This window comes from Python bivittatus, unplaced genomic scaffold, assembly GCF_059951505.1.
Source record: "Python bivittatus isolate LINGU-HERP-01145 unplaced genomic scaffold, Pbiv_v1 ctg000480_np1212, whole genome shotgun sequence".
Classification (NCBI taxonomy): domain Eukaryota; kingdom Metazoa; phylum Chordata; class Lepidosauria; order Squamata; family Pythonidae; genus Python; species Python bivittatus.
In genome coordinates, this window is record NW_028277075.1 from 12,699,539 (window position 1) to 12,727,433 (window position 27,895).

Below are 27,895 nucleotides of genomic sequence, written 5' to 3' on the forward strand. Positions count from 1 at the left end.
TTTTTCCTTCAAGAGTAGCCATGCTAGTCTGGTCTGTAGAATGCCTAGAACAGTCATATATATCTGCTGTTTTACAACTTCTTGTGTTCTAAGTCATTTGGGGGAATAAATGTTTTATTGTACTTTTTAGAGCACTTTGCATTTCTTGGGATGCATGATAGTGTCTGAGATGGTGTAGGGTATACATACATGTGTCATTGATCTTCATCAGTCAACTTTAAGTATAATTAAATATTGATTCAATCAATTGCTAATTTATTTTAAATGTTTATTTATTTAATAATATCTACATTGTGCCCCAATCTTGATGGATTATGGGCAAGTAACAATCATATAAAAGATTCAATGTAAAATTTAATATAAATGACAAATAAAACTACAGAAATAAGGGATCTAAAAGCAGTGAAAGGCTGAAAGTACATTCATGCAGAATCATTTAAAAGGTTTGGGGCCAAAGAATGGGGGTTACTCCTGAGAAGCTCTGTCACCTGGTCCATACCCCACATTCCTCGTGGCATTACTTCCTCTTATCGGAAAGTTCATAATAACACAGACTATTTCAAACTGAATAATTGAAGCACACAACCTAGCATATATACACCTGTCTGCAGGTGAATATTCTCATTCACCAATATAGCACTGCTGGAAAATCAATACACCTTAAGAGGTAACATGACAGTTGACAGTGTATTAGCAACAGATAATTTTTGTTCTAGGTTTCTCTTTTTCATTAGAAGCACCTTAGATTTCAACATCTTTTGCCAGTTTTAAATATTTCTATTCAACTCAGGGAATTTAAGAGTTCAGGAACACTCTATAAGATTTTGTACCGTAAATTAGAAATAAAAAGCAAGAACTCCATAAAGAAACAATTGTCCATTAAACAGAGACACCCACAGACACCAACACGATTTACTAAATGTACCAAAATAGATCTGCTACAAAAGTAAATTTGACCAAATACCTTTGGATAAATCTCAGATCTCAGCAGCCAAGTGGTTAAACATTTATGATTTGATTTTATCTCAGCTTGGAATGTCGTTGGAGTGTCCCACTTCTAACAACTGTTTGCTAAGTTAAAGCTTTAATGTTTACATAGTACTGAATGAAGCAGCCTGGTCTCCAGATGTGAATGCTTCCCTAGACTGGAGCTTTCTATCAGATCACCATCCTAATGGACCCTGCTCCAATCTTCTTTCTTAGGACGTCCACCAGCCTCTGCAATCTGGAATGGAGGAGGGGGAAGGAAGAAAAGGAAACTAATATTAGGAATGTCCTGACTGAAAAGAGACAGTGTTTGCTCTGGACCAATACAACCCAGGGGTGGTCATAGAGGAAACAAAGCATTACTGTAACCGAGACAGGCTCCCAAGGCAGAATGCAGACAATTTGCAAGAAACCTTTCACCTACAACTCAGCTCTGTCACAGTCAGAAGTGGGTGTTAACTCATCTTCCACTTTGTGACAAATATAATATCTGAGGATCTCATGTCTCCTGGTTCACACAGTATTCTGACACTTTGTGTGTGGAGCTTCTTGTAGAGATGCCATTACACAAGCAACACCTTCAAAATTCATAGTATTTGTATGTGGAGAGGAATGTGTAAGTAAAACCCTGCTGCTGTGGTGGTCATTCTTCTAACATGGATCATCTAATTATTAAAATAGCTATGCCTTCATTTCTCCCTCAACTATACATGAACTTTAATTGGATGCTTTCTGTACACTTACATTTTCTTGTGTGTGATAATGTAAAACAGCATTTGCAAATGTATTTGTTACTTATACTTTTACACTGCTCAGTAACAAGAATTCTGTGGAGGGCATTGAATGGTTAACATAAAACCCTTTGTTACAGTTTCTTTCTACCTCCTACCATTAGTTTTCTCTAACTTGGCACTTTTTGGATGTGACCATTCTAACCAGGAATGGTGGAAGTTGAAATCCAACGTATCTGGAAGGCTATCAGATTGTGAACATTATTCTACTGTAAACACTTAGATACCTATATATCCTGCTGCCCATTCTTACCATACATTTCTTAAATCAGCCTACAAGGCTATAGGGAAAAAAAGCAGTTGCATTTTCTTTTAGTATCTTTCTGATTCTTGATTATTATTTATTTATTTATTTAGGTGCCTTTGAGTCAGTTGACTCCTGATAACTGACAAGTCCATGCAGTTTTTCTTGGCACAATTTTTGGAAGTGGCTTGCCATTGCTTTCTTTCTAGGGCTGGCAGAGAGTGACTGGCCCAAAGTCACCATCTCAGGTTTCCCTACTCCTAGACCAAACTGGTTCTCTAAATTCATTGCATTAAAAAGAATAGTTTGAAAAATACAGAGATTTAGGCATATTTTTTCCAATAATTGTGTCCATGGTGATATTATTATGTAAATGACATGTTTATATATTTGTATTCCAACTTCTGATGAAAGTAGACACAAGTCTACTTGTGCCCCAACATCGGATGCAGTCATGACACATATTTCAGCATTTCCTCCCCTTGCAGATGGCCATGTTCCCAAATGCAGTAACATAACCAATTATATTTAAGAACACACATGATTTTCTTTTGACCACTTAAATCTGGAGTATGTCACTTTTGCTGCAGGAGTTCCTTCAAGAATCTTTGCATGACCTCTCTTGCCTACCTTATGATGTATATGAGTATTTTTGTACAAGGATGGAGAATACAGTGGTACCTCGGGTTACAAACGCCTCTGCTTACGAAATTTTCGGGTTGCGACCAGCTCCGGCCACAAAAATTTACCTCGGTTTGCGAACTCTGCCTCGGGGTACGAACTGGATCCGCGGCCATTTTCCGCCGTGACACGTGGTCCGCGGTCATTTTCCGCCCGTGCCACGTGGTCCGCGGCCATTTTTCCGCCCATGCCACGTGGTCTGCGGCCATTTTCCGTCCTGCCGCGCGGTCCGCGGCCATTTTTCCGCCCTGCTGCGTGGTCCACGGCCGTTTTTCCGCCTGTGCCACGTGGTCCGCAGACGCCGGAACGGATTAACGGTAATTACATTGAACCTTATGGGAAAATTTGCTTCGGGTTGCGAACAAATCGGGTTGCGACCAGAGTCACGGAACGGATTAAATTCGTAACCCGAGGTACCACTGTATGTAGATGATATAAGCACATGAATCTACCCTATACCATTTATCTACTCTTTGATGCATCAACAGACAATGGCTCTTCATGGTCTCTGGCAGAAAGCTTTTCCAACCATCTCACTTGAAATGACTGAGAATTGCTTGATTTCTTTAGCAGGCATGGCAAACTATCAGCAAAGCAGTGATAAGGTTGTTTTGCAACTCTCAATTTTCCTGCTTCATACTGAGTAGGGGTTGAGGGAAAGAGCAAAGCTGAAGCAATGTATTATCAGTCCATCCTGATATTTGCACTTTTTATCCATTTCTGCATTAATCTGTGATGGAAAAAACTGGAATGTATTTCAGTGTGGATTTAAAGTGTTTTGCCCCTCTCAAAATATATGTTTAAATAGGCACTTTGAAATACTTAATTATGAGGAACTCTGTTGCTATATTTGGAGAAATACAATACCAATGATAGCTGGGTGCTGATACACATTTTTGCCTGAAAGATGTAGATTAAATAATTCTGTATAGGAGGTCAAAAATCAAATTATTCAAGCATCTGTTGTGAACAGTGGTTAATTTATTTAGACAATTTTATTCAACCAATGAACATTCTTGAATAAAGCTTTGCTTAAATGTTTTTGCTCAAAGAAAGCTGGGGGTTGGAAGAGAGGCAATTTTTTACCAATCTCTCCTTCCTCTGCTATTCTCAACAACACACTCTCATCCAGTGAGAAAAGGAATGGAACATCTGGTTACTACGAATGAATTTAAGTCTACAGGACCACACCAGTCACATCCAAGAGATTGGAAGAAGGTGTTGGATGTCTTTAGCTTGGAGAAAGGAAGACTGCAGGGAGACATGATAGTTGTTTTCAAGTATCTGAAGGGTTGTCCTGTAGAAGACAGAACAGAATTGTTCAGAATTGTTTCAGAAGGCAGGGCAACAAATAATGGATTTAAATTACAAGGAAGTAGATTACAAGGAAATAGTAGTCTGGTTACTTCGGGAGCTGGAGGACTCTTCTTCCCTGGAGGCATTTAAACAGAGGCTGGATGAACATCTATTGGGGAAAATGTAGTGGTGGATTCCTGTACTGGGTAGTGGGTTTGACTAGACAATCTTCAAGATCCCTTTCAATTTTTACATTCTATAAGATTTCCTCCACTCCCCATTCCATAGGATACTCTAATCTTCCAAAGAAAGCATAGAGAGTTATAGAATAAGGAGGAATTTGACAAAGACCACCACCATCTCTGCTGGATCAAAAGATTAACTATGATAAAAGAAGCATCTGATCAGCTTCTGACCATGGCTTTTGCTGCATTGCTGCATTCAAACCAATGCTATGCTACCACGGTAGCGATATTAGTATTGTTTTAATTCTATATATATTATGCATTTTATATATATTTATAGTTTTAATGTCTTTGTACGCTGCCCAGAGTCCCCTATTGTGGGGGAGATGGGTAGTGGAGAAATCAAATAAATAAACAAACAAATAAACAAACAAATAAATAAATAAGGTTTGTCATGTTCAATTTTACAATAGCAATTAACCAGAATTTGCATCTCCCTCCCTTCCTTCCTCACATTTATATAGCCGCCCATCTCACACAAAGCGACTCTGGGTGGCTATATAAGTGTTATATAGAGTTACAAAGAGTTATATACTCTTTGCTGTCTATCTACTATTTGGGAGCTGAAGGTGGTAGCACAGGAATATCCTACCCTTCTAGGAAAACCTATCAAAAGAGCTTGCATGGTTAACAAAAGTGAAAACAACAGAGCAACATTTTAATCATATTTCAAATAATATATCTGATCTCTGTTAACCTTGTTATTTCATCCTGAATAGCAGTAAAATGATGGTTGATGTCAGTTTTCTCCAACTTGGTACTATGCTGATTGGGAATGCTGAGAGTTGTAGTCCAAATACATCTGGAACAACCATATTGGGAAACTGATCTACATCCATCAATTGAACATCTTTTTTGGCTGACATTTTAACAACTATGTATTCCTTTATCTGTGCTATTCAACTTTCTCTGAAGGTTCATTTTCACAGAAACATGCAGCATAAAAATATACACGAAGAAAATGGGCATGAATCTATCATCAGGCATAGGATGTTAAATACACAACACTTTTTGTCATTTGTCATTCATCAAATTCCTGGCAGTAAAGCAGAAACATTAATATAATATGAAAAGGAATTCCACCCCCAGTGCACAAACTGGGGGTTTTTAAACACTAAAGGATGAGAAATAAAGGTCTACAACAGTTATCCCTAAAAAGATAGTTCCTACTCATTTTCATGATGTAAGCTGGAACAACAGAGGTACACAATAGACACTGAAACTGTAACTTTTTCCAGGAGAGACTAGCTTGCCTACAATGGTACTTTTTATTGCATTATTCAGAAAACCTCTTCCTTTTCACACAATTGGGTAGAAATCTATTAATCCAAAAAATAATTGTAGAAGAAAAAAGGGAATGAGGAAAATGTAAGAGTTTTTCAATAACGGAATATGATGCCAAATATATATTTAATTAAATTTTTCCTATTCTCTATAGTGCTGAAGATGACTGCCTTGACCCAAAGAATTACAGGGGCAAAAGAAAGTTGTAAAGGTGAGACTGTGCTTATAGCTATTTAAACTTGAGAACTTCTGGTGAAAGAATAGATGAGCAATGTTTTGCTTCTCAGTGGCGATATCTATTCCCCCCCCTCCTTGGGGAAAGTAACCAAGGGGTAGGAGTAAATCACATATGTATGTGGGGGGTTGCAATTTTCCAGGTTATTTATTTAATTGTTTATTTTTTAAAGTAATCTATTTTAAAAATAATAAGTTTAATAGAAAACCTTGTTGAGTCTCACTGATTTGCTGCTGAATCTGACTGACGTTTCATCACCTTGGAGCTTCCAGAAAACACTTTATGACCCTCAGTGTAATGGAAAAAATAAACCTAACAAACAAAATGGAGACTGCATCCCTTCTCCCATCTTTTAGATATGTCCAGGGTCAAACCCAATTCCTCTCTTTACATCAGACCCAAAATGACACTCTCTGCCCCAGACAAAGCTCCCCTGCAATCTCACTTAAACCAAAGAATAGAAGCCTCCTCACCAGCTCACAGTATGGCCCAAGGATAACCCTTACAAGGAAATTGCAACCTAGAGAAAGTCCAACCTTCCATCGTCTATCAGCTGATGACCCCAACATTCCATCTCCTTAACGATGGGCTTCTCCAGCTCTGCTGCTCTCCTGAAAGTTGAATAGCACAGCTAAAGGAATACATAACTATTAAAATGTCAACCAAAAAAGATGTTCAACTGATGGATGAAGATCAATTTTGGGTAACAAAACAAGAACTCACCTCAAGTACACTGACAAGGACCAAGTTTCCTAGCTTCCCCAAACTGGCCAGCCAATCAGATCCCTAAGATTTCCTGCTTTGTAGCCCTCAACTTCTATAAAAACCTTTGCTTTCTCATTGTTCAGGGTCCCTGTTTCTTGTAAAGCAGGCACCCAATGATCATTGCAATAAACATGGTTCTTCTCCTGTTGAGCTCCTTACTTTGGCAAAATCCATGACACTCAGAATAATACATACCAAAGTTAAAGGCATCAGGTAACAGGTAATAAATATCTAGAATCTAGAGGACTATCATCATTCAGATTAATATTAGACTAATTAGGTAACTATTTTGGCATTTATGTCCCACTTAATCCCTACCTCCTCATGATCTCACCACTCTTTCTGTCCCTTCTAGTTGCTTTCATCACTAGCATACATGTAGGAGACTATCTTCAGTCCATCAGAAGGAAGCCCACTGATACTACATGAAGGCTAGTAGGAAGCTTTAACAACATTTGCCAATGAATTTCAGTACTGTTTGAATTACACAACTATTACAGTGCAAGGAATACAATAACTTAATCCAAGAACCTAAAACATAAATGGATATAGAAAGACTTGAGGAACCATACAATTGACAAGGCAGTATAGAGGTGCCTATGTTTGAAAAGAAATACCCATTGGATGAAAGTTGCTGTCTTCTGTTTAACTTTGAAACTGTCAGGCCTCATTGAAAATAATGAGGCTTAACAATCATGGCTCTTGCTCTTTAAATGAATGATGACGGCTATCACCAAAATGAGGTAGACCACACCATGTATAAGGAATGCAAGGCCACTTTGCTTTTTGTTTTATTTGGGAACAGGCATGTATATTTTTGAGCACTAACTTTAAAAAAAAAAAAAATGGACCCGAACTAGAAGCAGATTCTCAAAATAAGACGAACCTCATATGGCATATAAACCTCTAACTACATGCAAATTCCTTTTGAAGAGAAGGCAGGAATTTAAAATTAGCAGTACTGACCCATCCTGACACTATTCTTATTGCTCCCACCCCCATGCTCTACCTTAAAGGGCCCCAGGTTACTCATTCTTTCCCTACCCTATTGTTCCATGGCCTAATCTATGATATATTCTGCCTCTTGAGGAAACAGTGTCAAGTTCCAAGAGAGTACATTCCAAAGCATGGCCACAGCACAGGAGAAGACTTTCATACGTGCCTAACAAATTATTCCCAAAGCAAATTGTAACCTTAGTAACAAGGTATTTTTCTTCCCATCCAACTTTATCTCAGGCTATAGTGCTATCACAGTTGTTTCAGGACGTGCATGCAAAGGGGAAAAATACAGCCACAGATGTGTGTTGGAGTGATGTGCAGGTAGGATATGATTCTTCAAACATACCAAATGGTTAACATTTGTGCATTACTTTCATAACACCATATTCTGGTCTCTACATATTCTGATCAAATATTCTATTTCATCTTAAGCGGACGCCATATGCTCTCCTGTTTCATCTGTGCAATGTTTGCAGTCCCAGGTTAAAATACCAAGTATTCTGTATTGAAGATTTTACAAACTTCTCAACAGACCTGATAGAATTAAGTCTTTAATGTTTTTTTTTTCACTCATCATTCTTAGCAGATATTTTGCTTTTTTAATAAACAAACATATACCTTGCCAAGGGAATATAAACCTTTGGAAACCAAAGTTTCATGATCATTCCTCAATTCATCCAAAGAATGTATCTTCCATTGCTTTCATTGTGACACTGAATATATCTAAAAAGACTAAAATGGACACTATAAGCTTTATTCTCATTCAAAAACAAAACATAAGGCAGAGAAGTAGAGTAAGTCTAAATGTCATGTAGATATCATAGTGTGTTGGTGGGCCAATTTACAAGAGAAAGACTGAGTTATGTATTTTGGCAAAATGGCCAGATATTTACTTTAGCATAAAAGCTAAATAATGTGTTGTGCTTCCTTCTAAAAGTTAGTCCAAGGCTCTTTAAAATCTGGGAAAGCATTGAAACTCTTAACTTCTAACTATGCAGAACCAATATGAGATGATTTGAACTGTAACTCAAATTATCCTGGGCAACTTTATTATAAAAAGTGATTCCACTGATAATACTTGATAAAGTTAAGTAATCCTGTTATTTGTCAGAGTTGCCACGGATAATTTGACTACAACTACGGATCGTAAAATATTACATTATTTTCATACAGATATTATTTCATTTGAAACCATTGAAGAGATGTATATTCCTGTCAGATGGTTCAGACTAGGCACTTGGCAGAACTTCATAATTAGTTCAAATATATTTTTAAAAACTTGGCATAATTCTTATCTTACTATGGTATTCAAAGTGGCCTTTTTGTGTATTTTTCAAACATTTTAGCAGTTATATTTCATTTTTAAGACAAGTTTTTGTATTGCTATGGAATTATTTCTAAAAGGAATGAAAAGCATAAACATACTAAAATGGTATGGATTTGTTATATCTGGGAAAAAAGAATTTAACTAAACATTAATTGGCAGGAATATCTGTCTCTTTCATAATGTAAAAGTGAAGCCTTATATGTTGATTTCTCTAGCCATTATTCAAGTAATTAAAACTGTTTTAGAAAAGGTAATTTAATCATGTGCTATTTAACACATTATGGATTTTTAAACAAAATTAATGTGCTTCTTAGCACTGGACAGATTATATGGCTCTAAGCTAAACTTTGCATCACCATGTCTTGTATACATTCTACTGAGTTTATTCATTTAACTTTGTGATGCCAGTACTTGGGTTGCTTTGAAATCTTTCACAAGAAGCTGAAATGATACAACAACAAATCTTAAACAAGCTGTTCCAGTCTGCTGAGTATTCTTAGTATATTTTGTCATTGATGTACAAACTGCCATCTATCTGCAGCTGTTATGAGTGAAATGAATAATAAATAAAATTTCTGATTATGTTGAATTTGAAAATATTTAACTGCCACTGAATATTCTTTATTGTTTGGGGTGGAATTATAAAAGCTCTACTTGCATTTTCATGGAATATAAAGATAAAATGGCTTCAGAGGGAATTTCATCCAATTTCAATTGCTTTATGTGAAAAATCATATGCAAAATGTAAAGGGCGAGGAGCACTAATTTCTTTAGTCATAAAGCAAATACAAATAGCCATGTAGCCTCAGTCCATGAGTGTTGAAAGTCCTATTTCTCACTCCAGCCACGGCCCACAAATTTGCAAATGCATTTCATTAGACTTCAAGATTAAAACTTTTTTAAATTTTATTTTTTTGAAAAATGAAAACCGAGATTCTGAGTATGCCAACTTCTACATATTAATTTGCACCATTGTATAGCTAAGCAAAATAGCTCTGGAATAATTGTCTAAGCAGAAAATAATTATTTGAAACCAAATTCCATGAATGGAACAGCACAGCAGAAGTTACAGCTCATGAGCTAGTGGACAGTATTTCTAAGGCTTGAAGGAAATGGCACCAATAGTAAGCTACTCAGTTTTAAGAGGAACACCCATTACAAACATGCCCACCATGTTCTTAAAAGTTGATTAGAACAAGAAACAGGTTACAGGATAAACACGGCTTCTGAACACAACTGTTTAGCTAATATTGGTAAGGGTAGAGAAATGGCTCCAGGCCTCTGACCATCCTTTTCCAATTAAAAGGTATATACAGGGCATTGAATTTTCTACCATCCTTAGAAAATTCCAGAATGACCATTCTACATTAGTCAAAGAGGAGGTAAAATATTTATAATTTAAATATTAAATTATATTTAATTTAATATGCTTAAAACTTTGCATATTATCTCTGTAACTCAGCACTTTCTATTTTGAATTAGGTTGCCTTCAGAAAACTCATCATAGTGATAACATTTACTAAAACAGAGTGAAATAATATTTAGATAATCAATGCCAGGTTGTCATTAAGGATGTTGGGATTTGCTAAATGCAATTCCTTGCTCCTTTTCCCATCTGTGCATTTTCATTCAGATATAGTGTGAAAATCCATGATAATCATAGGCCTTGATTTGATATTTTTATCCAGTAATATGATTAATCACTACATCTGGAAGGATCACTCTTACTTGACCTCTTCAAGTACTTAACAGCAACTGAAAATTGTTTAAGGAAATAATGAGAGAATGCCTGCTTTGTCTTTTCATTGTTCACATAAGCTGGAAAACCCATTCAGGGTATACTTAAAAAAACATAATATTTTGATTATGTTGCTCAAACAGATTTTATGAATTAACCTCACAGTGATCTGGTATAAATCCTGAAGTGTGTGTGTATGCGTGTGTGTTTTAAAAAAACAAATTAAGATGATGTATCATGGCTTTGTTACTGGCACTTCTAGATTGTTCCATCTCTAAAGATATGAGAGAGATGAAATACATTAAAGTGATACATACTACCTAACTCATAACAAATAAAATATGGGGAATTACTGGTGCCTAGTCCTCCAGTGGCTCCAGTCCAGCTCAAATAAATATTGTTAAATGATTCTATCTGATTGATACCTATGGTTGGGGTTAAGTAGCTGCTGAAGGAACAAAGCATCATAGTGGGCCACTAAGAATATTCCTTTATGTGTCCATACTATTTAAAACTGATTATATTCTTAGTTAATCCTAGAAAAGCATCAACATATGTTGTGATGTCACCCATCATTCACAAGAGGGATGGTTTCCTTCCCACAGAGAAAATACAACTTTGTTTCAACCTCTCTCTTTCACATGCTGGGATTCAGGGTAAGACAATAGGTGAAGCAATTCCCTGGATGGTATATGGTGGCAGCAGGAACTAACAAGTTGCTACACTGAGGTAGGAAGAGAAGCAATAGTGTATAGATTCAGAGAGCTGGAAGAAGAGGTTTGCGACCTCTAACCCAGCGGTTTTCAAACTTGGCAACTTCAAGAGGTGTGGACTCCAACTCCCAGAGTTCATACCTCTTAAAGTTGTCAAGTTTGAAAAACACGTTCATCCTACAGGTTCAGGTATGTTGCTACAGGCATGTATTAGTACTTATCTTAATAAATGTTTTTTTTTTTTTTTGGTCTGCACTCAGTCATTGCTGACCCTGCAGTGACTGCTTGGACGAGTCCTTGCAGTTTTCAAGGCAATTGTTTTTCGGAAGTGGTTTGCCAGAGCCTCCTTCCTAGAGCAGAGCCCAGCTGGCGAGCGCAGGAGGCGGGGTTTCCGTTGCTTCCCGCCCTTTTTGGGTGCGCACGGTTTTTCGCGCTTACCGGCAACTGCTCCCAACTCCTTTTTGCAAGGCGCCGCCAGCATTTTTCCTCCCACTGGAGTGAGAGTACCCATTTGTCTACTCATGTGAGTTTTCGACCTGTTGGGTTGACAGGAACTGGGGAGGAAACAGGAGCTCACCCTGTTTAACACGAAGGCTGGACTCGAACCGCTGAAGCGTCGACCATTTCTGGCCAGCAACTTTCAGCGTCATTAAGCTGCTGCGCCACCGTGTTTAGTGCTTACTAAATGCATGCAGAAAAAAATATTAGTGTGCCCCAAGCAACCAAAAACTCTGTAGATTAAAATGAATACCTTGAATTCTGCATGGAAGAATATCCTGGCGTTGAGAAAATGGGATTTGGTCAGACAGGCCACATTAACATTCAGTAAATGAATAAGACTTTTTCACTGTATTAGTGACTCTAGAGATGGCTGATTTGTCAAGAAGAAAGTGGAAAGCTATAGAATCTCTACAAGCCCTAATTAAGAGAGAAGAGATACTTGAGGGTTTGGCAAGGCATTTAATCAAGTATTAGTTATGAAGGCATATATCTACCTATTAGAAACTCCCCCCCTCCCGATAAAATAATCTCAGAATGTTCATATGAAGCTCCCAAAGTTTTTTTCTTCCTGTCAGTTATAACAACAAGAAAAACTAGCCAGTAACACTGAAACTGCACAACTGATAGGAAACATAAGAAAGCAAGCAAAATAAGAATTCAGAAGAATCCATCCTTGCATAATTTACAGCTTTACTCTAAGGAATGAACATGGCCACAGTACCTTTATATGGTTTTTCTGTACACTATATATTCTGTATATTTTATATGGTTTTTCTGTACACTGTATATAATAGTGTACAGAAAAAAATCAGACAATAGATTATGAATGTGATATACATTAAAATGATACATACTACCTAACTCATAACAAATAAAATACGAGGAATTACTGGTTTGGGTTTTTTGACACCAGTCTTCTTGTGGAAAAAAAAAAAAAGTAGGAAATACTCAGTGGGAGATGAAAGAATGCCAGGGAATCCACCAATTATGTCCTGAAACTGCCCCACAATAAACTGTGTAAAGGCAGAAACACTGCCTGGCTTTATTACTGTGGCACAATAAAGTCAGAATGAGGTGGTAGCACAATTTATGTCAACATTTACTTTTCTATTGCTTCAAGGATAATGCTTGATAATGTAGTCATCTGGCTATGCCCTCTGTTTAGGCATCTCATCTTCAGTCAGCCTCTTTTTCAACTACCTTCTGATTATTCCAAGCATCAGAGTCTTCCCCAATGACTCTCTCCTTCACATTATGTCTCTGAAATATCTAAGCTTTAGCTTCAAATTAGTGCAATCTGATTTGACTTCATGTCAAATTGAGTAGTTTTATATGGAATGATATATTATTGATGATGATCCATAGTATTCTCAATCATTTTCTCCAGCACCACAGTTCAAATGAATAACCTTTTCTTCATTTAGTCTTTCTGATGGTGTTACAACTGGGAGTACCACAGCCCTGCAACCTTGGTTGTCAGTGTGGTATCTCTGCACTTTAATATTTTGCTAGATTCTTCATGGTCTTTCTTCTTAGTAACAGATGACCATTAATTTCATGACTACAGTGACCATCCCTGTGAATTTTTGAGTCTAGGACAATAAAGTTTGTTACTACTTCAGTGATTGCATGGATTGGTGCTATTTAAATAACATTAGAATTTTTTTTTCAAAATACTAAACACAGATTGGTTTTTGCACTCTCTTCTTTTATCTTCAACACGAGATTACTTATCTTGTTCTCACTTCAAGCTGTCAAAAAGGCATCATCAGCATATCTAAGGTTGCTGATGTTTTCCCAGCAGATTAAATCCCAATTTCTATTTCTTCTGAGTAAGCATTTCTTATAATCCATTCTGCATGTAAACTAAATAAATATGGTACTAGTAAATGACCTTGGTACAATTCTTTTCAAAATTTAATTGCTCCATATTTTTTTTTCCGACTGTTCTTTCCTTGTTAATAAATTCTTCAATTGGCCGATGAGGTGGCCCAGTACGTCCATGTTTTTACAGTTAGTTCTAGAAGTTTCAGAAAAGCAAGCAGCAGGAAAATATATTTCTGGGGTTTTTTTTGGTTTTAATCAGTAGAAAAGATACAACAGAAATGATGAAGTGGAATGATTAAAAAAGCCTCGCCTTACCTCTGGATGGGGAGAAAGGGCAGAAAAAAACAAAAAACAACCCCCCCCACAAAAGAATAACACTGAACTGGTTGCAGTGAATAAAGACAAGGGGAAAGTGAACACAACAGGATAGATAACTTTATTTGGGAGATTAATTTCTTGGAAAGGACCACAGATGATTCAACATTAGAGAGACATTAACACTTTTTTAGGCAAATGAGCTGGTTACTGGGGAAAAAGTGCTTATTTTCCTCAGTGTTATTGATGGCAAAAAAGAGTTTATTAAAGAAGCTTAAGTGCTCCACAAAAACCCTCACAATGCAGCTTTGCAAACAAGTAAATATAATACAGGCATATTTGACATCAAAACCATTATTGACTGCAGAGTACTTCTGTTTTCATAAGTGCACACATAAAGAGGTAGAGTCCATTACAGCTTATGCAGCTGAACTTAAAAACATGTCTGAACACTGAAAACTTGGCAAAGGGCTAAATGGTGCACTGAGAGATTGACTGGTCTGTGGAATTCTGAAATACATTTTTTAAAAGTCTCTTAACAGAGCAGAGGGCAATTGAAATCATTGTGTCTATGGAAAGTGCTGCTAGAGACATTAAATAGCTGCAGTTAGGAGTAAAATCAAACATAAATAAGCTTATAATAGCCTACAGACAGATTGTAACAGGTAAAAATGAACTGTGCTATCATTGTTATAGAGTTTCACATATACTAACTCAATGGAGATTTAAAAGAGAAACCTGCATATGTCTTCAGAAGTCAGTTTACTTAATTTACAATAAAATATTACATAAGTACATTAGAAATGTTACTATAATCATCCTAGTAAAGCACTTCTATTTAGCACTGACTGGGATTTTGGGGTTCACTAACACTTGAAGGATCAAAGGCTCCCCATTTCTGTTCTAAGGGATCATAATTGCAGACTGGGTTCAGGCAAAGATATAACACTGATACAGTACTGATCATGCTTGTGGATGACCTCTGGTGGGCTTGGGATGAGGCAGCATATCCATCCTGGCTTTTCTTGATCTCTCAGTAGCTATCAATATTGTACCACCAATCATGGAATTCTTCTGGGGCAGTTGAGGGGGTTGGGAGTGGAATGATTGTTTTCCAGTTCTTCCTCCTGGGCCGGTTCCAGTCAGTGCTGATGGGGGGGAGAGGTGGGTGGGGTGAGAGGTCCAGCCTTAAGTCTCTGCTATATGGGGTTCTACAGGGCTTGACTCTCTACCCACTTAACATGTATGTGAAACTGATGGGTGAGGTTTTCTGTCAGTAGGGGGTATGCTGTCAGCACAGTATGCTGATGACACTCAGTTGCACATTTCAATCCCAGGCCATCCAAGTGATGCTTTCCCAGTACCTGGAGGCTGTGTGGATGTAGATGGGGAGGAACTGGCTTCAACTCAACCCTGACAAGACTGAGTGGCTGTGGGTTTTAGGGCCACATGTATCTGGTGATTTTCCATGTTAACTCTAAATGGGGTTACACTACCCCAGGCAGTGTTGGTGTGCAATCTGGGGGTCCTCCTGGACTCACAGCTCCTTCTTGAGGAGCAAGTGGCAAGAGGGCCTTTGCACAAATATATCTTGTGCACCAGTTGATCTCATTCCTAGATTACGACGCATTGCTCACGGTCACTCATCCTTCATCACCTCCCAACTGGACTATTGCAATGCGCTCTACATGGAACTACTCTTGGAAACCATTTGGAAACTTCAGCTGCTGCAGAATGTAACAGCACATGCAGTATTGGGCACAACATGGTATGCTGACATAACACCACTGTTACATGAGCTGCACGGGCTGCCAATAGGCTTCTGAGTGCAGTTCAAGGTGCTGGTTGTCACCTTTAATGCCCTGCATGGCATGGGACCAAGTTATTTATGGAACTGCCTCTCTCCAATGGTTTCTGCCCATTCTGCCAAATCTGGCACAGTGGGCATACTCTGGGTCTCCTCAGTGAGGCAATGTCACCTAGTAGGTCCTAGGAAGTGGGCTCTCTCTGCCATGTGACATGCCCTATGGAACAGCTTCCCCCCAGAGATAAGGACAACCCAACCTTACTGGCTTTTCAGAAGGCTGTGAAGACCTGGCTCCCAGGCTGTTAGTTTGGGAGCTCCAGTATGGATGTATGGTGTAGGTGTTTTGTGTTTTTAATGAGAGAGCCTCAACACGGGTTTTTGTTGTTTTTATTTTATTCTTATTGATATTTTATATGGTATGTTCACAGCCCAGAGTTTCATTGGATAGATGGGTGGTCTTACAAATTTCACAAATAAATGAATAACACACCAGACTTCCCAATCAATTATCGTTAAACTTATCTGAACAGTTTTTCATCTGAGGTGTAGTCTTATCCAATTTCTATGGATGAATAATATAGTAGAAATAGTTTGCTGGCAGGATTTATCTACAGATTTACAACCGGTGCAGCTAAAATTTGGAGCTGGTCTTCTTATGGCTTCATTCTAGCAGAGAAGTAAGCTTATGAATACCCAGATTTTAGGATTATATATGCTTATGTGCCTATTTGCATCATGTGAATTGCACCACATATTTATTTTATTTGTATACAGCCCACTCAAATGACTTTGGGTGGTTTACATGATAAACATAAAACCATCCTGACATAACCAACCTAACAACCATTCCCCCACACCAAAAAAGCAACAAAAAACTTAATTATATAAAACGGACATCAAGTCACCATCAATGTAAATATCAAATATTAAAAACCGTTTAAAAAACAATGTCTTTAAAAAACAACTACAACAACAACCAATGTCTTCAGTGCCTTTTAGTATGTCTAAATATAGAATAATTTTTTCATCAGATTTCTCTATTTTCTTTTCCCTGCAGAGTAGAAAGATATCCACCAGGTTATAAGGAGCAATCACCTGGAATGCCTTTCCAGGTATATTTTAGCAAAAATTTCAAATTCTACAAGATTTGAAACACATTAATACTTTTTCTGTTACCCCTCTTAAAAGACAAGGACCTACAACTCAGAAGTAGAGCACATATTTTGCATAATGTCCCCAGGTTCAATCTCTATTGTTAGCTATAGCCCTCTATTGATCGCTATAGCCCTTTTGCCCAGCATGGAACCTTTAATTAACAGTTTCTCTTTAATTAACACTTTCAGTCACCCTAGACCAGTGTTTCTCAACCTTGGCAGCTTGAAGATGTGTGGACTTCAGCTCCCAGCTGGCTGAGGAATTCTGGGAGTTGAAGTCCACACATAGCTTATTTTATTAAACATTGTTTATTTTTGACAAAATAATAAGATTTTGTCAACTGATTTGTATAGTTCTTTTGTTTTAATATGCTCACTTTCTATGGGGTTTCAGAGAACTTTCCTTGTTGGGAAATGAGAGCAGGCAGTTCCTAATATCTTTTACAATTATGTTTTGCCTTTAAATTACCGGACTTTCTTTTTTAAAAAATGTTTGTTTGCATATGGCCTTAGTTATATCCAAATGATAATTGATCTAGTATGTGGTTGACCCTCTTTCAAACCTTTAACTATACCATACATGTCAGTTCCTGAAAAAGCCCTTTCCTGCACATGAATGTTCCCAAATAGAGTGATAACTGGGATTATTGAAGGGTTTAAAGCAACTGTGATGTGTGCAATCAATCTTAAATACCTAAATAAACTTTGTAAGTTCTCAATTGAATCACACACAACTTCCTTTATACACTACTATTAGTCTTAATTCTATACAAACCTTAATCCCTAAAGCAGACCTAGTTTGCATACGCACTGTCATAAAATCTAGTGACTTTACTGTGCCCTTTATTCACTTATTCCATAATTCATATGTCAATTAAAGGGATTCTCACCACAGTGTGTGTTGGGAACTTGCTTTCTTCATTTTAGACTTTCTTCTGTTCCTTTTCTAGGAAGGTTTGCACTACTTACATAATTCTTTAGACGTTCTTTAACATTTTGGGGCAGGAGGGTGGGGGTGGGAGTATAGCAATTTGCTTAGGAAGATTTTCTTAAACGTTTAAGAACCAGCAAGTGGAAATGTTTATAATCTACAGATTATAAATAAGATTTAAAACAACAGTCACTTATAACTGCTTCTTCCCAGTCAAGAATTTTGAAAAAGATTGTCTCAAATAATTGTATGCAACAATTTATTTGCTTTTGGGGACAAGCTTGTCAGATAAATTAAAATGTAGGGAAAACCCTAAATATGCAGATCCAGTGGGGGCCAAAATAAGCATTTTGTTCATTTTGTCCATTTTCTCATTCATTTCAATAAGAAGAGGAATTATGCAAAAGAACAGAGGTGTTCTGGTCCAGTGTAGTGTAACACACTGTACCAGTTCCCTATGCTTTCTTTTACGCAGATCACTATATTATCATTAACCACTTTGGAAACCTACCATGAAAGCTAGGCCTAGCAACCCAGGGCTTATGAGTGGCATGGGTGCCATAGGACATGTGACTCCCCAACAGCACCTGGGAGATCTCACAATGAAATACTATTTCTAAAGTAAAAAAATTAAAATTCAGCCCATGTCTTGCAAGACTGCAGTCACGTTGAGCAATTTCAGTGTTCTCACATGGTATCTTCTCAGATTTTGGACTGAGAACACTAAATTCTTTGGAATTCCCTGAGAAGAGAGATCCGACTAGTTTTATTTCTTATGTATGTTATTCAGGAAGGCTACTGGCAGGTCCCCTTCATGGATCACTGCCTTGTCGTGGCGAAGGGGCTTGCGTAACTCAGTGAAGTCATGAGCTATACCATGCAGGGCCACCCAAGATAGACAGGTCATGACAGAGAGTTCTGACAAAATGTGGTCCACTGGAGAAGGAAATGGCAACCCACTCCAGTATCCTTGCCAAGAAAACCCCATGGACAATGTTAAAAGGCTAAAAGATATGACACCGGAAGATGAGCCCCTCAGGTCGGAAGGTGTCCAATATGCTACTGGGGAAGAGCGGAGGGCAATTCCAAGTTGCTCCAGAAAGAGTACAGCGGCTGGGCCAAAGCCGAAAGGATGTTCAGCTGTGGATGTATCTGGAAGCAAAAAGAAGGTCCGATGCTGTAAAGAACAATATTGTATAGGTACCTGGAATGTAAGATCTATGAACCAAGGCAAGCTGGATGTGGTCAAACATGAGATGACAAGATTGAACATTGACATCTTGGGAATCAGCGAATTGAAATGGACGGGAATGGGTGAATTTAATTCGGGTGACCATTATATCTACTACTGTGGGCAAGATACCCTTAGAAGAAATGGAGTTGCACTCATAGTCAATAAGAGAGTGGGAAAGGCAGTAATGGGGTACAACCTCAAAAACGACAGAATGATCTCAGTGCGTATCCAAGGCAAACCATTCAACATCACAGTAATCCACGTCTATGCCCCAACCACTGATGCCGAAGAAGCTGAAGTTGACCGGTTCTATGAAGACCTACAACACCTTCTAGAACTAGCACCAAAAAAAGATGTCCTTTTCATCATAGGGGATTGGAATGCTAAAGTAGGAAGTCAAGGAGTAATTGGAATAACAGGCAAGTTTGGCCTTGGAGTACAAAATGAAGCAGGGCAAAGGCTAATAGAGTTCTGTCAAGAGAACAAGCTAGTCATAGCAAACACTCTTTTCCAACAACACAAGAGACGACTCTACACATGGACATCACCAGATGGTCAATACCGAAACCAGATTGATTATATACTTTGCAGCCAAAGATGGAGAAGCTCTATACAGACAGCAAAAACAAGACCAGGAGCTGACTGTGGCTCAGATCATGAGCTTCTTACTGCAAAATGTAGGCTTAAATTGAAGAATGTAGGGAAAACCACTAGACCACTCAGGTATGACTTAGATCATATTCCTTGTGAGTACACAGTGAAGGCGATGAATAGATTTAGAGGATTAGATTTGGTAGACAGAGTGCCTGAAGAACTATGGACAGAGGTCTGTAACATTGTACAGGAGGCAGCAACTAAAACCATCCCAAAGAAAAAGAAATGCAAGAAAGCAAAATGGCTGTCTGATGAGGCTTTACAAATAGCTGTGGAAAGAAGGAATGCGAAAAGCAAGGGTGAAAGGGAAAGATATAAGCAACTGAATGCAGATTTCCAGAGAATAGCAAGGAGAGATAAGAAGGCCTTCTTAAATGAACAGTGCAAAGAAATCGAGGAAAACAATAGAATGGGGAAGACTAGAGATCTCTACAAGAAAATTGGAGATATGAAAGGAACGTTTAGTGCAAAGATGGGCATGATAAAGGACAAAAAAGGCAGGGACCTAACAGAAGCAGAAGAGATTAAGAAGAGGTGGCAAGAATACACAGAAGAACTATACAAGAAAGATCTTAATGTCCCTGATGTCCACGCTGGTGTGATTACTGACCTTGAGCCAGACATCCTAGAGAGTGAACTCAAGTGGGCCTTAGGAAGCACTGCTAACAACAAAGCTAGTGGAGATGACAGTATTCCAGCTGAGTTATTTAAAATACTAAAAGACGATGGTGTTAAAGTGCTGCACTCAATATGCCAGCAAGTTTGGAAAACGCAACAGTGGCCACGGGATTGGAAAAGGTCAGTTTACATTCCAATTCCAAAGAAGGGCAATGCCAAAGAATGCTCAAACTATCGCACAATTGCACTCATTTCACATGCTAGCAAGGTTATGCTCAAAATCCTACAAGCTAGGCTTCAGCAATACATGAACCGAGAACTACCGGATGTACAAGCTGGGTTTCGAAGAGGCAGAGGAACTAGAGATCAAATCGCCAACATTCGCTGGATCATGGAGAAAGCACGAGAGTTCCAGAAAAATATCTACTTCTGCTTCATTGACTATGCAAAAGCCTTTGATTGTGTGGATCACAACAAACTGTGGCAAATTCTTAAAGAGATGGGAGTACCAGACCACCTTACCTGTCTCCTGAGAAATCTGTATGCGGGCCAAGAAGCAACAGTTAGAACCGGTCATGGAACAACCGACTGGTTCAAAATAGGGAAAGGTGTACGACAAGGCTGTATACTGTCACCCTGCTTATTTAACCTACATGCAGAGTACATCATGAGAAATGCCAGGCTGGAAGAATCACAAGCTGGAATTAAGATTGCAGGGAGAATCATCAACAACCTCAGATATGCAGACGATACCACCCTAATGGCAGAAAGTGAAGAAGAACTAAAGAGCCTCTTGATGAGGGTGAAAGAGTAGAGTGCGAAAGCTGGCTTGAAACTCAACATTAAAAAAACTAAGATCATGGCATCTGGACCCATCAATTTCTGGCAAATAGAAGGGGTAGAAATGGAAGCAGTAACAGACTTCATTTATTTGGGCTCCAAGATCACTGCAGATGGAGACTGCAGCCATGAAATTAAAAGACGCTTGCTCCTTGGGAGGAAAGCTATGGCAAGCCTAGATAGCATATTAAAAAGCAGAGACGTCACCTTGCCGACAAAGATCCGCATAGTCAAAGTTATGGTTTTTCCAGTAGTAATGTATGGCTGTGAGAGCTGGACCATAAAAAAGGCCGAGTGCCGAAGAATTGATGCCTTTGAACTGTGGTGCTGGAGAAGACTCTTGAGAGTCCCCTGGACTGCTAGGAGGTCAAACCAGTCAATCTTAAAGGAAATCAACCCTGATTGCTCATTGGAAGGATCGATAATGAAGCTCAAGCTCAGATACTTTGGTCACCTAATGCGAAGAGAGATCTCTTTGGAGAAGACCCTGATGCTGGGAAAGATTGAAGGCAAAAGGAGAAGAGGACGGCAGAGGATGAGATGGTTAGATAGCATCACTGAAGCAATGAGCATGAAACTGAGCAAACTCAGGGAGGCAGTGAAGGACAGGAAGGCCTGGCGCAATATGGTTCATGGGGTCATGAAGAGTCGGACACGACTTAACGACTAAACAACAACAACAACAACTGGCAGGTAGGCTCTTGGTTTCTCTGACAAACTGGGAAGATGATACCTGCTTATTTACAGTGGTAAGTTAATGTCTACTCGTTTCTAATAAACTGTGTTTTAAATTTTATTCCTGTTATTGTTAACTTGAGTGCCATTCTTTGGGGAAAAAGAAAGGTGTAGAGTTTCTGATACAATCCTGTAAAGGTGCTTCAAAGTACATGCATAAATGCAGCATCAGTCTGCAACTCTTAAAGCAACTATGTCTTTCCCCTGGATGAAGCAGTAGCTGCAAAAAGCGACTAGGTGATTCTGGGAAAGAAGCAGCTGTTTTAAGGAGTTGCAGATAGATGCTATGTTTGTGCCCCCATATTCTTGGGCACCTTTTCAGATTCAAATACAAACGCTGCACAGCCCTAATATAGAAATGAACAAAATTATAAGTCATACACTCTGTTATAATGCATGTTCTCAGGGGTTCTAAGCGAGATGAAACTTTCACCAACATATGCAACTTACTGAAGTTACTGGAGGAGAGAAAAACAACCCCCTGTTATAATGGCTAACGAAAGCAAGAAAGCAAAATCCATTTTAGCTAACTAATCACTTTTTTTCTTTGTATGTGTGCCTTCAAGTCAGGCTTGTCTCCCTGTGATTGCCTGGACAAGTCCCTGAGTTGTACTGGCAAGATTTGCAGAAGTGGTTTGCCATTGCCTTTTTCTTCCCAGAGCTGAGAATGAGTGACTGGTCCAAAGTCACCCAGCTGGTTTTGTGCCTAAGGCAGAACTAGAACTCACATCTCCTAGTTTCTAGCCCAGTGTCTTTAACCACTACACCAAACTGGCTCTTAATCACCCTTTGGTTCCCTATAAATAAGTGAGATAAAGTGATAAATTCTGTTAATTGTGATGATAGGAGCACAGTAGAGTACATGTTTTACGTTAAGATAAACTTAATTCTTGTCTTTTCATCATTATAGTTAATCAAAAAGGAGTTTGAGGCTTCTAAAATCCTGCAGAACCATCTGTCAGAGCAAATAGAGGGAGGAGTTGGGAAGGGTGATCTTTCCTTTAAATTGCCCACAATTCTGTGAAACAAAAATCTATTACTAGTTAAAGATGATATCACAATTTTTCTAGGCAGAACCTCAATACGAAAAGTAAAACTCTTCATTGATGCAATCAGAATATTCTTTTAACCAGATAATGAGAAACTAGGTTTAAAAACTGAATTTACACATTAAGTCAAAAAATAATAAACAGAACAAAGAATTCTTAATAAAATAATATATTAAAATAAATGTAAATAAAGCCTATTAAATGAGCAGAATATAATTTAATTTTAAATTTTAAAAAGGAGAAAAAGTTGTCAAATATTTGAATAAAGCAAATACTCTCAACTCAAAACAAACATTGCTTATTTTTCACAGAGTCGGTTCCTTTGCTCTATTGTTCCTACTCACTATTTTATTAACCAAGCACATTCTGAATTTGGGGAAAAGAAATTAGAGTGGCACACTAGATTTACAACATCTAGGCATTCAGATTTTCAGGAAGGGTCCTTCTAAACCCCAATCAGACCAAAAGAAGAAATGAAAGAGCATAAATATCTGCAGGTCCAGCTTTGAAGCAGTCTCCAATTTAATAGACTGTTGTGTGCTATTAGACGCCAATCTGTACTTTAATGTTTATGTTTGCAGTTAAAAATCTCAGACTTTAGACCTACATATAAAAGATAGTCATACAATTCTTTTCTGAGACACTGACCTGGATCCTCACTTAAAAATGAACAAGCCATCTTTATGTAATTAAATCTTTGTTTTGATCTATTAGTATTCAGTAAAGTGCCGTTTTATAAACCCTCACCCTGAATAGGCAGTGCTGGAGGTAACCATCTGCAGCTTTAGAGTCCAAGCTTGAATTGATGAAAAGAGCTTTGTGCTTCCATTGCCAAGGTCGATTCTTCCAGTCATCAGGCATTCCCCTCGGACTGAATCAATGGAGCTGACACTCTTGCACCCGTGTGCTAAATTCTCTTCTCCTCCTGGTTTCCTTTGCTCACTATCCTCCAGAAAGGCTCCTGGGTCTTAACCACATTCTTTTCACAGTCATGCTAGGGAAAAAATGGACATCAGAATGTCTTTCCCCAGACCCAGAGGGGTAAGTGATTAGCCCCTGTCTCACATTGGGGTGCAATTATTCAGATTCATTTTTGTTCTTGAACTGTGCTGCTCAGATATTCTGAGAAAGATTATCTCATCCAGTGTGCACTGGAGAATGTCTTGGGCATTGGTGTGAAATGCACACAATTCCTGTGTGCAGATGGCACAGTAGCTTTTTTTTTTCAGACACAAAGATGCTAACACTGATTGACCAAGCTGTCCAAATGTGGTATTTCTTTTTCCAAGAGTCATCACATGTATAAAAAACACATAGAATCATGTTTCCTAATACATCTCATCATGAGAAACGCAACCAAAAAACAAGGTGTTTTCTTAAACATGACACGTGTAAGAATACCATTGTTCTACTACAGACATAAAGCACATACTGTCATTGAAAAATGCCCATACATGTAACTCTTATTCATATATGAAATCATGACCTTATTGGATTACAAGGTATAGTTTTCCTGTTGCTATGGCCTCAGGGATGATTGCGGGGAGTGGGACTCATAAGCCATCTAGAAAACCAGGTGACATGCAAGGGTTACCCCTTTTCTTTGAACAGTTATTGGGGGCTGCAGTGAAACTCTAAACAAAACTAGCCTGCTGGGAAAGTTTCAATACAAGGATCAGTTAATTCCTTCCAAAAAATGAAGCATACTTTCTCTCCCCATCATTCTCTCTTAGTGAAGACTACCAAACATAGTTTTTCCTAAATGGCAAAATACTGACTTGTATGATGTAACTGAGGTTAAAAAGGTATTGTGAATTCTTAACTTGGTTTTCCTGCTGATGAGTAGGACTGTCTGTGTGGCTCTCCCAGAGGTGTCAGTGAGTTCTTAGCTTAAAGTAAACACACTTCCCACAAACTCAGCTGCTTAATCTGTTTGCAGGTTGAATTATAAGATAGAATGGGTGACTGTGGGTGCTGGGAAGTAGCAGTGAGCATTTCCATGTTTTGTTTTGTTTTTAACAGAAAGGGCATGCTGTTGTCAAAAGATTTTGCTCAGCTGTTTAATTTTGCTACAGGCCTGGGAAGCTGATTGTAGTGTTAACTGACCTGGTAGACATTTTCCCAAGTAGTTAAGCATGTCAGATTGAATTAATTCTTCTGATAAAAGCTCAAGCTAAAGTTAGCAATAGTTTAGGTGATATCATTAAGTCTATTACAGCACTTTTGCTCTTTTCCAGGGAAAGGGAACTGGGAGTGCAGGGGAGATTCAAGGAAAGCAGGGGAATTTCTTCTGAGATAATGTATGGCTACATTGTGACACCAGCACATTATAATACATTTATGTAATTTATGAAAACATTTATGCACATATTTTTCTTCCCAGAGAGCCTTTAAAATAATACATAATTTCAAAATACTCTCATACAAAGCATTTTGACCAAATGAAGTACAGAACAGAATAAAGCCATCCGATTTAAAACAGAAGGGGAAAAAAGCCAGAACACAAATTAATCCAAATTTCAAACCCAACAGAAGCCTGACAGAATACTTTTAGTTTTTTGACAAGCTTAACTACTTGAGAAAATGTCTACCAGGTCAGTTAATGCTACAATCAGCTTCCCAGGGCTGTAGCAATATTTTCATTTATGCCTAATGAAAAATGCTTGGAATGGATGCAATCAGAAGGCAAAAGGCTTTTCCACAATTAACAATCCCTTTCTTTGGTCTGGCTCTAAAACTAGGCAAGCAATGGGAGGCATCGCTTTCTCTCAGAATTGATGCTGCGGAATAAAGAGAAGAAAATACTGTGTAGTGGGCCAAACGAGGCTGAACTCAAGCAAGATTGTTAAGACCTAGACAGGCTGCTTATGGTGACTGCATTCACAGCATCTCAGGGGCTAAGACAGGAAGAGCTTGTATACTACAATATGGAATTTTATCCAACAACGTTTATTTGGATATTCAAAAGGCTTTTGATGAAGTCCTTAATGAAAGACTCTCAAGCAACTCCTTGCTCATGAATATGAAGAAAGAAAGGGTCCTCTTTGGATTGAAACTGCTTAAAGAACAAAAAAGAAGGAACAGCAGTAAGTAAATACTATTAGCAAAGTGAGTGCTGTAAATGGGCTATCCAATAAACTTTATTGAACTTTATAAAAGTATTTTTGTTCATACTCATACAGAAGTTAGGAGTCAGTAGTACAGAGCTCAAACCAGTGAATGCTATTCATTTATTTAGGTGACTAAAACAAGAAGGGACAGTGGTCTAAAAAGCCTTCTTCAAATAGAGGAAATGAGCATAAACATGGCAAATGCAGTGCAACATAAGTAAAGTGATGCAAACTTGGACAAGAATGGCTAAATTCACGTATAAGTAAATAAACTGATGGCAACTGAATAGGAATAGGATCTCAGGGTTTTGGTGGTTAGTTCAACAGAGTAGTCAACATGACTGCTGTGAAGAAGGGAAATTCACGGCCATAAACATTAAGAAAGGAGTTTAAAATAAAACAATTAATATCATGATGCTAATGCTTTTATCCAAATCTATGGCATAACTCACTTGTAATACTTTGCAATAACTATGCAAAGTATTACAACAACATTAAGAACATTTTTGTAAAACTGGAAAAGATTCAGCAAAACAGTCAATAGTTGGACCAACTGTCCAAGGTAAGGACAGTTGTAAGGTAAGGCTGAAGCATTTAAGGCTTTTTGGTTTAGTGAAAAGGCAGGCAAGGGGATAAGAAGGCATGAAAGATGTGTATACAGTTATGGATATGGTTCTTTGATAGACATTAAAGAACCTGGATAGGAAGAATTAATTATTTCTCTTCCATAATACTTAACCCTCCAGTTAAGCAGACTGATATTTGAAGAGGGAAAAGAAAGCACCTGACACTGAGCATTGTCAAAATACAGAATTCACGATCACAAGATTGACAATAATCATTAATCTGATGGTTTTAAAAGGGAATTAGAGTTGCAGAGAATAAAGAGATTGATGGTATAATACTTGTCCACTTGTCTTCTGAAAATCCAAAGCCATTTTCATTTAGCAAAAGCAAAATTAAAAAGCTTGGGGATCTAAGATGCCCAGTCTTCATCCTTTTTTTGAAGCATGAAAGTTGAATTATAGAAATATACCCACAAGTAACATGTACATAATATACAATTTGAGAATAACCTAAATTAACATGATGAGACCATAACAAGATAATATAAATATATTTCAACTGGAATATATGCTAAACATAAATTCAATAAAAACTTTTAAATGCATGAATAATAAATGGATTAGTAGGACGAAGAAGAACCTAGCTATAATTCTTTCTCCCCTGCAGTCATTTTACTTTTACTCTCATTTCTTTCATTTCTGGCCTATGTCCATTTTTCTCCAAGATCCACTCTTGACATTAACAAATAATGGTCTGCCTCATTTGTGCTAATGTGCTAGGTAACCCAACTCAGTTCAACTCAACTCTTGGCTATTTGAATACAGACTCTTGCTTGCTCCCCATATAAGGTGTGTCTTTGATGTTTCAGAAGCTGATGGAAACAATCCTCTAACAGACCATTTGGAATTGTTGATTATAGCTTCAGCTTTATTTAGTTTTAATAGTTTTATTATCATTATTTGTTTTATGGATGCTTCTATCAGTGTTTAACTCATATGTTGTTACCTGCCTGGAACTGGAAAAGTAGGCAGCATATATGTTTTGGAAAACAAACAAATAAATATCCAATGAATTTTTTTTTTCCAAATTCAAATCTCAAATTGGTTCAGAACAAATTGGCTGTACTAGTTACTGACCCTAATGAAGTATTCATTCATTCATTCATTCATTCATTCATTCATTCATTCATTCACTCACTCACTCACTCATTCAAATTGGCTTGCCCACAGTTTCAAAGTGCAAACTTGA

The 27,895-nt window shown here is 37.9% G+C and overlaps 1 protein-coding gene and 1 long non-coding RNA gene across 5 annotated transcripts in view; one reads left to right on the forward strand and one right to left on the reverse strand.

The window, feature by feature from the left end:
* Positions 1-320: 320 nt before the first annotated feature.
* The window catches only part of MIPOL1 (mirror-image polydactyly 1), a 183,837-nt gene continuing 156,262 nt past the window's right edge, over positions 321-27,895 (reverse strand). For 3 of the 4 annotated variants that reach the window (XM_088145359.1, XM_088145360.1, XM_088145357.1), the window contains exon 11: positions 1,232-4,000. In XM_088145359.1, coding sequence (XP_088001485.1) covers positions 3,898-4,000 — 103 coding nt within the window. In that variant the 3' untranslated portion in view covers positions 1,232-3,897. The other variant, XM_088145358.1, reaches the window with a different exon arrangement.
* LOC112540902 (uncharacterized) lies at positions 5,681-26,203 on the forward strand. The gene is made up of 3 exons (XR_015796972.1): positions 5,681-5,739; positions 7,765-7,848; positions 25,712-26,203. It is a non-coding gene; the product is annotated as an uncharacterized LOC112540902 (long non-coding RNA).